Raw genomic sequence first — 12,034 nt, 5'->3', positions numbered from 1 at the left:
CGAAGATAATGTTTAATTTTCGATCTTCAATGTAAGGGATGTTTGCCTATTTAAACATATTTACCAAAATTTGCAATAATAAATAAATATATAAAAATTAAGGGTATCTGTAATAATAAATTTAACAATTTATAAATTTAATACTAAAAAATTCAATCGATTTTAAATATCTGTCTTGTTCTACTAACAAAAAAAAATTTACAATTAACTCAATAAGTGTAAGTAAAAATTGCTTAAATTACTACCTATTTTATTAGATTCATATAATAATAATCTTTTTTGGTAAAACTTCTCTAAATAATTATCTATTTTAATAATAAAAAAAAAAGTTTGTTAGCAGATATGGTTCTATAATTGTTATTTTAAAAATATATTAATATAATATAAATTATTAAAAACCCCCACTAGTATGACTTCATACGTATATACACATTGTTAGAACGGTATGCTTAAAAAATATTTTGCGTAGGTACGAGTACTTTGTTGGTTGACATTGCATTAAATTTACGATTATGGGCTTAGAGTATCGTTGAGTAAATGTTTGCAGTGATTACTAAAGAAGTTTTTATAATTGTTTATTTAAACGATGATTTTTTTTAAAATAAAAATTATATTACAATAATTTAGTTTACGTTATAATTACGATCATATTATTTTTACTAGGAAAACTTAATATGTCATGTAATCTGTAGAATAGAAAATAAACTAATAACAAACTTAAGATTAATATCTAACATCTCTACTATATTTTGAAGATAAAAAAAATATTACTAACTTACTTACAATAACAGCAATAATTTTCATAAATAAAATTATATGGAATTTTATTTTATTTTATATACATGTATAAAATATCATTTGCATTAAGTAATATTCGGCGAGCGTTTATTTCTTGAACGAGGTACTTGTTCATTGACGTCATAGAAATATATTACAGAAGAATATACGAAACGAGTTCCACTTGTCTCATTTATGAAGTGAAACACAGATAAAATAGAAAACTTTAACAACATTATCGAAACACAAAAATCTGTGTTGTAAGCAGGGCCGTCGATTTTTTTTTTCTTTTTTTTTTCTCGCAGGGGAAATCTTCAAAAGATATCCAATCCTTGGGGAGGACCAGATTATGTAGGATTTTTACCCACTAAAACCCCTGCGGCTGCCGACTTCGACACAATGGGAGGACCCGGGAAATTGGTAGAACCGCGTCCGTAGCCCTCCTCAGATGGCGCGCTCCTCTACGGAGCTCTCTTATATTTTAAAATTAAAATCACCAATAGACCAGAATAGGGTGCGCGGATTCCCCACACTGCACACCAATGGTCTAAACTAATTGTAATAACTAATTAACATTGAGGACTAGGGGGGACCAGGACGATTGGCCCTCTCCCGTTCTCGTCCAACAGCCTCCTTCCGTGACATGACCGTCTCACAGAAGGTGACTACGGATGTCCACGCTGATTCCCTGCGCAACATTTTTCTTATATATTTCTCATTAAATGTTTCATATTTTCGAAGAAAGTGTAAGTAATTTAAAGTAAAAAAATAATATTTCTTGCTTATTTTGTACGCTTAGAGAAATTAGTGTCATCACTTTAACTTAATAAAATTCAATTATTAGTAATTGCAAAACCAAGTCCACCCAGTCCAACCAGTCCAAGTGAAAATGGTATCATATTATAGAGTTACACTTATATTTTTTTAAAATTCTATCATATCGCCTACGATGCTAAAAGCAGTGACATATTCCGCCCTTCTATAGTGTTTTTATATTCTTAACAATAAATATAGCTTTTGGATGTTTATTTTATGATTAATTGTGTGGAAACGAAATTTACACAATGCTACGATGGTAAATATTTCAAGAGAAAGTAACGCAACCCTGTTGCAATTGTCATTGACGTCACAAGTTTCACAATCAGCACCACACGCCGTAACGCGGCGAATCATCACTGATGAGAATAAACCATGGTGCTGATGTGGTGTGATGGTGCTGTCCCAGTCACATTTTCGCCATTGTCTTAGTTTCACTTCCTTAATTCATTAATTTTGATAGTGACGTACCAATGACGCATACTGGCTGATAATTTTAACTACGCATTATATGTTTCGGCAAAGTTATAATGTTATTAGTTCTTGTAATTTTAGCTAAAACATAGAATTCTGTTGTATTTTATTATCAAGTTAATACTTGTATAGGTTTTATTAAAATGTATAGTTTGCATGTTATTATGAAAGTAATAAAAATATAATTGCTCGATGACGTCTATGAATATAATTTTACATATCTATTTATATAAATTTTATTTTTTTATATAAATTAATATTAAAATTAGTTATGCATAGATAACTAGAGGATTCATTGAATATAATATTTTTAATCTATGTATCGTACCGTATGTCATAGTATATTTTACGAGGAAGAAAATATTCTGAGACGACATGTTTAAGAGAAACTAGGTATAATTTATTATATTTAAATTAGAAAAAAAAGAGTAATGAGAATAAATAAAGAAAGATATAAATAAAAAAAAATCTATTTTCAATCACTCTCATTTTGACGATGCAGAATAGGCGAATATCCACGACAGATTATTGTAATTTGGTTAATATTATTTTCTGAATGATATTAAAGCCACTTAATAAATGTATATTTACTTAAAAAAAACTATAACAAACTTATAATTTTAGAGTTCATATGTCCGCAAACTTAACTCTTGAAATTGGTACGGAACCCTTGGTTGGTTCGGTGGGCGAGTCTGACTCGCACTTGACTGGTTTTGAAAAGAAAATTATAAGTACTTCTCATACACATCACTATTTATACAGACAAAGGTTATAAAATGTAATACATGGATAGAAATTCCTTCCTTCTTGGCAAAAAACACGGGAATCATTTATTTGTTGCGTAATTAATCTTCTGAAGAGCTCAACCAGTAGGCGGGTCACGTCCCGACTGCGCTTTAAACACATACGAGTACCTATGGCGCGCCGGGCAACTGCTAATGCCGGTGCCTTTAGTGATGACGTTAATGCAGTACTCGCGTCTTGCATTTACAATTGTGGGTTATATCAATATTTAAAGTATTGTATTATCTCCATTTAAAATAAATAAAATTAATCAGCTTCACGCTGTATTCCGCATAGGTACAGCAGGGTAGGCAGAGAGAACCTGTTAAGGCACTCCGTTTCTTACTTTCCGCCCAATTTTTCGAGGAATTGCTTGTTGAGTTGCGGAACTCAACGTCGGGTTTTTTGCCCTGGTACCAGAGCGAAGGTAAAGCGCGGCGTTGAGTTCCGCGAATTATGTGCGGAATACAGCGTGAAGCTAAAGAAAATGAAGATCACTTAAATAAAGTATTATTTCTAATTTACCATCTGTTGATTATTACATTCTACATCATAAAATATGCGAAATATAGTTAGTTATTTTTAGATATTTTAGCGGCGTCATTAATTAAACATAAGGCAAGATTTTTAAATGATAATTTTATCTTCTGGCTTTATATTTGAGAAATATATTTTTTAACATATCATACAGGCACGAGCTGCGTGCATACAGAATGACCCTCACTTACACAAACTCAGACGTGGGTTATCGGTCAGCGCGGGCTCTTTCCACTGCCTTCTTATGCGTGTCTCTCTAGTTCACTACAACTGTTTACTAGGCTTATGGCCTATTTATAGACAGACTTGTAGATATAGTGATACCATGTCGATTTGTACAGTATATTGAGAATATTTAGTAGAATTCTTACTCAATCCGAAGAAATAAGTCGTATAAGGTAGGCAGAGGGAACCAATGGTTAAGACACTTCGTTTCCCACTTTTTGAGTGGTGGAACGGAGTCACCAGAGCGAAGAAATGGAAATAAAAATTTAAATAAATATTCCATTTCCTCGAATGGGGATCGAACCTACCACCAGTCACACTTTGTGTCCCTGCGCCATGATTGGCCGAAAAATTAGTTAAGTATATTTAAAAAATGTTTGCGCCGAGTAATAATATATGTATTCTATTTTGATTTGACTCGAATATTTAACAAAAAATAAATCTTTAAAATAAAGATTTTATAATAAAATACAGTGACAACATTGTATTATATGTTTTATTTTTTATGTTACGAGTTTTCAATGAATCATACTACATACATTTACTGCGGAATAAATTTTCATTGTATATCTATATTCTACATACATATACATAATGTATATATACAATTAATACATTAAAGATAATGGTTATAAGTAACGATGGTTCAAGTAATAGTTTATCGATATACTAAATTTATTAGTTTCTTGTTGGCGGTTACTTGACAAAGTAATTGTGTAAATTCGGTCTTTGTTACCCTAGATCATATTTTATCGGGTTAAGGTTAAATTTAAAAAAATCTCCAAAAGCATTATAAGTAAAACACTTTTAAAGTATTGTTTTAAATGTGTAACAATTGCTTTAAGTAAATATAGTTTATATAACTTCGACTACTTCGAGTAGTCTCTATGTGGACTCATTTGTCAACAATAAACATTCTCACGGTCCCGTCTTGTTTTCAGATTGCGTGTTACTCTGTTGCAATATTTACTAATAGCTAGCTCCTACTATATCTTGATTCCAATTATATGAATATGAGATATATAATATTATATTACATGAATTGCAGCTTATATTATCAGTCGTAAGGCCGCAGCGAAGAGAGTCATTGTGGGGCAATGGTTAATTTCAAAATACTACGTTAAAAATATCATCACTAATTCAACTCATACACCATTGCTTTATCCTAAATTTTGATATTCCAAAACATAACGTACGTTTAAGTTCAAAATTGTCATAAATATTTATTTGCTTGGCTTCCTAACAGGATAGTCAGAGAGAACAGAGTGCGTAAGGCTGCGGCCTCTGCATATCTCTTTCGCCTGCTCTAGTATCGTCAACCTCTTCATACATGCCATCCGGGGGGTCCTCACTTATGTGACCTTTCACCAATATCTTTGATATTGTGCTTTCGAAGCTCATCCGAGATCCCTCCCTCTCATAAATTTTTAACAAAAATCTAAAACGTTTTATTTTACTCAAATTCTATCCTGTAAAAGTAAAGAAAGCTGGTCACCGCACTAACAATGCGGTCAAAACGTGAGAAATGCTGTCGACTCGCTAATGAGTAATAGCAAGCGGACGTTTCGATTAAACTCTCAATACACGTGAAAGAAAACGCGACTTGTGTTTCAGTGAAATTTAAATTTCAACGTGACACTTTCATGATATAGTAGTTGTTAGTTTATAATTATAGTTTTCTGTTATTATAAAGTAGTTAAACTTAATTAATTAAGTAATTAAATGTATGTTTAATAATAATGAATTATTATTGTATGTCTATGCTTGTGTGATGCAATAGTATTTTGGATAAATGTAGTAATAATTTACTAATATAGCAAGGAATTATATACATACATAATTATTATATACGGATTATACGATAACATTCACAATTCTAATGTATTTTTTTTCTAGATTCCGGTGTTAAAATATCTATATATTTTTAATAATGTATATATATTTTTTATCATATCGTATTTAATTAGAATAATGATATACATTTCATACTGACAGACGATCTCGTGGTCCCTGGAGCAACATAAAGCCGTGTTTATATGCAAAATGATAGCAATGATTACAAAAATATCAAGAAATTAATCTGTATTCTTTTTCTTTTAAAACAATGAATAAAAATATTACAAAAAAATATTTAATATTATAAAGCTAAAAAGTCCATTTATCGAGGAGGACTATAATCACATAAAGTTAATTGTTTCGATAAAACTCAATTGACGTACATATATACTTAATAATATAATTTTCAGATGAAAATAGAAATTTGAATTAAGTAATTATTTAGAAATCGCTACATTTGTTTTTATAATATCTAATATTATCTTCGTAAATATCCTTTTAAATTGTTCGAAAATATCCTTTTTTTAAGACAATTTGTTATTTCATCATGAATATTCAAAATTAAATGGCTAAATTCTTAGTCTTAATAGTCTATTAACATTTTTTTGTAGTAGTAACATTAAACATAAATCAAAGTTTCTAAAAATATAAATATCGGTTAAAAGCTTCCATGTCTTCTAGAATATAATACGTTTCAACTTGTTTAAAAACACTTTTAGGTTGTTCACGAATGAATGAATACAAAATGGCAATTAGCGTTGATCGTTTCTTTTATTAAACACTTCGAATAAAATAAAATTCTAGAGACTTCTACGACTTTATGTTCCTTTTTCTTACATACTATTGTTACTGTTTTAAACTTGTGTCAATGCTTAGTTTTCTATTGACTAATTTACTTTGTCATTTTAAAACAAGAAGCACTTCTTTCTAAAAGTACTGTTTATTTTAAATAATATTATATGACGTCCGTTCTGCCATTTAGTTAAGTGTTTTGGCTTAATTAGTTAAATGATAACTTGTAGCAGCTGTGGCTGTAAAATCTTTAACGACGGCATTTTAAATACTGTACTTAATTAAAAATACTAACACACTTTCTTGTTTTTAATTTTGTAAAGTTTAATATTGACGGAACAAAAAATAAGATTATTTTTTTTTAAATTAAATTATAACATTTCTAAAAAAATATTCCTAATTGATATTTTTATATCCAACACTATCAAAACAGACCCAATACACATTTAATATTTCATAGAATATGTGGAATTAGTCTGTGGTTTTTGCAAACTATGTAAATATCACATATTTGTCACTCTTAGCTCCGCGACGTTTATTTAGGAAACCGAAATGAATAATTACGAAATAATAAATATGTATGGAGTGGTGGTCAATTGACGTCAACGGCCCCGCTGTGGCGCGCCTCCGAGCTCCGCCCCGCATGCTAGCTGCACTGACTCCATGACGTGTCCAATGCTGTGTCGGCCTGCCGGGTGCCCTACAGGATACAAACATATAAGAATGTTCGTACCGGTCGTTTACCTCAGATTCTAGAACATTCCTGGACCGAAACGTAGAAATTAATCGAATGATTTATTCATATATGTTAAGATATATCTTACGATCTCATCTTTAATGATAAAACAAAAGAGAGTGTTCGAGGGAGGGATCTGTATATTAACATACGCTCAAGTCACGCATAAAACCGGTCAAACGATTTGGAATTTATAATTTAATTTTCGTCGTCATTGTGATACAATATTAATGATTTCTGTAAATAATAATTTTAACATGAAAAATATAAATAATACGGTTTTTTCAGGTAATATTATAATGATCCTGTGTCAGCGTTGTCAGACGTTTTTGGCGGGACGTCCCGAGCGGGACAGACATGGTCTCGCGTTTCTTGAATTATTCCACGCACTTTGAGGATTCATTTTTAATTATTTTATTTTTTAAATATTTTACTAAAAATTCCAGAGATAAAAAAAACCCAATTTTCCCGGAGACTAAGCCTGTTAACGCTGATATGTATAAATATGTGTGCTGTGGTGTTGGCAGTCATCTGGAAAATACTTATTTGTAACTAGAATTACTATTTCACGGGTATACACCATGTTGTTGGAATTTTTATGTAAACATTTATAAATAACATGTTCGCCGAAATATTGTATAAGGAAGATCTGGCTGGACGTTTAATAATTTAATAGTTTGTTACAATTATACTTAAACGAATTGATTTTACTGCGCGAGAATGATTTTTACGAGTATGTGTATTTATTTAGTGCCTGGCTGGCTGGCACTTAAATGAAATAAAATTACACATAAAAACAATATGTTCTTGCAGCGTTATGACCGCTTAGTAAAATTTTTCTTTTTTTTTATGACCGCAGTTATAACTTGTTCGTGAAGAATAAATTAAATACTACAGTTTTAACGTATGAAATATACCTACTAAAAACAGTTTTTATATATGTATTTGGTATTAATATTCATATATCTTTTTAAAAATGGAATAGTGAAGGAATTACTTTGATAGCTAAAATTAAATGTGTAACACATTAGGTAAGGCTGGCCTTAAGGTTAGAAGCCTAACGTCACGGATATGCATATTCATTAAACCGGAGTAAATTGGATCATAAAAATGTTGCTATTTATTTTATATTTTAGCACTAACAAGTTGTGAGTTTTTTATAGAAGTTTCGTTATTTCATATTAAAAAAAAAATGTTGCTAATATACTTTCCGTCAAATTCTGGAGACATTGCGTGAAAGCGAAATTCAAGCTCTGTACCTCCGCTTCCCACTCGAGGAGATGATATTTATTTAAATTTATTTTTCCATTCCTTTGTTCTGCTGTCGTGTCGGGGCAAAGCGCGGCGTTAAGTTCTGCCTCTCAACATGCAATGCTTCCAGAATTCGACAGGAAGTGGGGAACGCAGTGTGTCAACACTAGGTTCCCTCTGCCTACCCTGCTGTGTGCGGTATACACGGTTAAACTGATCTATTTCAATTAATTTGTTCTGTACAAAATTATTATAAATACTTTACATTCTACCAACGCAACGCTGCTGTAGAGGGTCGCTAGTTTAAAAATATAATCATAAATCTTAAATTATACTTTCGTTTCCTCTTTAACATTTATCTTAATGACCCATTCGTCACTTTCCCATAACAACAACCATTAAAATCTGGCGTCATCATCCCTGACCTACCCGCATCTACTCATTATGTTAACCATTCAAAAAGATAAGATAAGCTTATACAAAATCGATAATTTGAACTTTCTCTATTTGAACTTTTACCCATAGAGCTTACTGTAAGCTACATCTTTAATCCATGCGGAAATAGCCTTTGAATCACTATAATAAAGGTTCTTATTGCGAAATGTCCACATCTGGTCTCACAATAGACGTTTACATCCATATCCATATATGTTATATATACCACTATAGTACACGGGACGCTCCGAGTGATGGGGAGAGCAAACGGGTTTTAGGAATAGTCTCAAGTCCAATATTTCTATATTAAAAGTTCCGAAACAAGATGATGATATAATTTTTAAGCAAAATAAATACTGACTGTAACATTATTAATGTATTAATAATCGTGTTATAAATAAATATATAAAATTGGTGAATGTTTTACAATATAGGTTATGTTGACAAAGGATCTGTGCCATGCTGTGAGTAAACCTTTTCGAATTTTGTTTAAAAACTTACCATTTGCAATTTTTTTATAAATATATTTTATTTTTTAAATATATGGTACATTTATTATAGTGTAAAGATATTACTATATTTATAGTAAAAACCTTTTTGTAATGATGTGCTTTTAATTACAAGTAAAAATTTACATGAATACAATTTTATTATTATTTATTTTTATTTGTATTATTATAATTAATTTATCATTAACAATAGGTTTAGGATTTTTTAACGATAATTGTTATTTTTTTGTATAGACAGAGTCTTTCACATCGTCAGGGAATTGTGTACTATTTAATTATTAACAGGTATATATTTATTGGGACATTTCATCATATTTACATTAATTAGCAGATTATTTATATGAATCTTTATTTCTACAACATCCTTAAACTAACTTTAGATTGGTGGTTTTTCAATAAACGTAGCGAACTGTAACCATAATAGTAATATAGCAATCCATTAACGTAAATCTGACTGGATATCTAGAAAGCTCGATACCTAAGTTTTATCACACCGCCATTTACTATGATGGATGGCTCTCGTGGTTGGTGTTTGTTCCACACTTTATATAATTGTAGAGCTTATTTATAGTAAAAGCGGGTCAGGTCGGTGGCCTGGCGGACGCGCAGGGAAAGTTATTCGAGCGTGGGCTAATAGTTGTATAGTTTCTTTTTTGCAAGCGCGGCACATCGAGTACGCATGCGCGGGGCGTACCTACCTACTGCCATACGTCAGTGTTGTGCGGAGGCTACGTACACTTCGGACGCGCGAAAAGCGCTACGGCCCATGTCACAGTTATTAGCTATCCTTATGAATAAACAGTGTTTTTGTGTGGTGTGTTGACAATGAGTGGCACGGGCGTGACCTCCCGGGGACCGGAGACGGTCTCCATGCCGGCGGACCTGCCCGTCAGGCTGTACATGCGCGCACTGCGCCAGTACCAGAAGTTGATCGACTTGAAGCGCTTCACCCAGGAAAAAGTAAGCGGAAATGTTGTTTGTTGCCTATTACAACTTGCATCGTATAATCATTAAGAGTCAGGTCGTGCCTGATTTAAAGGAATCTCTTCGGTAGTTCAGTTACCCCGTATTCATATGTCATTTAAGTGGTACCCATTCAAATGAGGCGCGCTTGAAGTATATTTAAGTACTTTTCTTTAGTTATTAGATTTGTATCGTGATTTACAAATATGTTTTATCATATCGTTTTCACATGTTACAAGTTGTCAGTGCTTTTAATGATTTTATGCGGACGTAATTAATAATAATTATATAAATAAACATAATTTCGCTTAGAATTAATAATTATATTTCATTTAAATAGAAAAATCTAAATTACAATAAGTTTAATTAAATAAAAAATAATTAATTTAAAAAAATATAGTAATAAGGAAAGACCTTTATTATTTTGTCCACATGCCAAAAGCTGCATTTGGGTTATGTAAATAATTTTTAAATAAATATATAATTATTACACTACAAAATTAGAAATACATCAAACAATATTAATGAAATATAATAAGACACTTCTTTTAAAAAAGTGGAAAAAAACATACGATTTATTTAATTATACTAGACATACCATCAAGAAGGATTACTACATACATAGCTTTTCCTCACGAAACGAATGCCACATTATTTTGGATCTTATAAATATGTGAATAAAAACGATATTTCAATACAATTACATATAAATATGTTCGTATATCAAGGTTATAAGCGTCACCCGCACCGCCGGCCCCGTCGGGGCTCCGTAAGCTTACGATAAGATGACCTTAAAGTGTATAGATTATTAGGGAATAAAGTTTAATATTTAAATGAGTATTTAATTACGACACAATTTTTAAAGTTTTTTTAGTTCAATTTGTTTTAAATAAATTATTATTTTTAATTTATATTCTCTTTAAACAGTTATATATGTGGATTACTTTATACATGTATATGCACAGCTTACGTTATTTCCTGTTGTCGTTACTCGTGACAAGATCTATATAGCTGCCACTTGACCTAAAAACAGGGCTTAATTTATTTTATGTATAATTACATTTATATATAACTAGCGGACCCGGACGCGGCTACGCCTGCTTGAAATATAAGAATATAATTTCTATAGAAATATAATTTCAATCTAGATGAAATGCTAAAAGTGACTATTATATTTATTTTCATAAGGATGAATATCAAAATGTCGCGGCAACAAACGCGGTCGCGTAGCGACGACGGTTGTTATTAACATGGCAGAATAAATTGCATATGAAATTAGAAAATATTTTAATTTATTAGTATATATATGTAATGTAATGTTATATAGCCTATAGCACTTCTGAAGAATGCAGCTTTCATACAAAACAAAAACAAAGTAAATCGATCCAGTAGATCCAGAGATCTTAGCGTTCAAACAAACAAACAAACAAACTCTTCCGCTTTATTATATTATAGTATATATAGTATAGATTAATTTTATATCTCGCACGACTATTGCCACGATATATATGTCAATTATAATTGAAAATATTTATTTTTTATAACATTTTTTATTGTATATATATATCCTTTACAGCGCGTAAATGTTTAATTGTATGTAGTAACCTCATTACCAGTTACAAACACTGATTACGTCTACTTCGCTATCTACTCGACTTCCTGCTATGACTGCAATTAACATACAATTAATAACATAATTTTTATTATGACTCCATGATTTTATTAATATTTTTTTATTTATTATATATCCTACAAGTAGATTAAAAGTATATTTTAGCATTACATTACATTTTAGTAATAATTTTTCAAAATCAAGAAAGATGTTAATTTAAATGAATTTTGTTTTTTATAAATAATTGTATAGTATAGTGGTACATTGTAATATTGAAACCGTCAGGAC

General features: G+C 30.8%; 1 protein-coding gene across 3 annotated transcripts in view; it reads left to right on the top strand.

Moving 5' to 3' along the window:
• IP3K1 (inositol-trisphosphate 3-kinase-like protein) overlaps positions 1-12,034 on the top strand; it is a 55,061-nt gene that overhangs the window by 25,662 nt on the left and 17,365 nt on the right. Inside the window, exon 1 of one of the 3 annotated variants that reach the window (XM_085204703.1) lies at positions 8,974-9,126. The exons of 1 other annotated variant lie outside the window; for it this stretch is intronic. In XM_085204703.1, coding sequence (XP_085060829.1) covers positions 9,100-9,126 — 27 coding nt within the window. In that variant the 5' untranslated portion in view covers positions 8,974-9,099. Of the gene's footprint in view, positions 1-8,973; positions 9,127-9,875; positions 10,132-12,034 lie in introns of those variants that run through there. One more of the 3 variants, XM_085204701.1, reaches the window with a different exon arrangement.

Source organism: Heliconius melpomene, chromosome 20, assembly GCF_056956725.1.
Source record: "Heliconius melpomene rosina isolate 202511_hmr_F chromosome 20, ASM5695672v1, whole genome shotgun sequence".
Lineage (NCBI taxonomy): Eukaryota > Metazoa > Arthropoda > Insecta > Lepidoptera > Nymphalidae > Heliconius > Heliconius melpomene.
The sequence above is the reverse complement of the archived record's forward strand: the minus strand, read 5'-3'. Positions and strand labels throughout refer to the sequence as shown.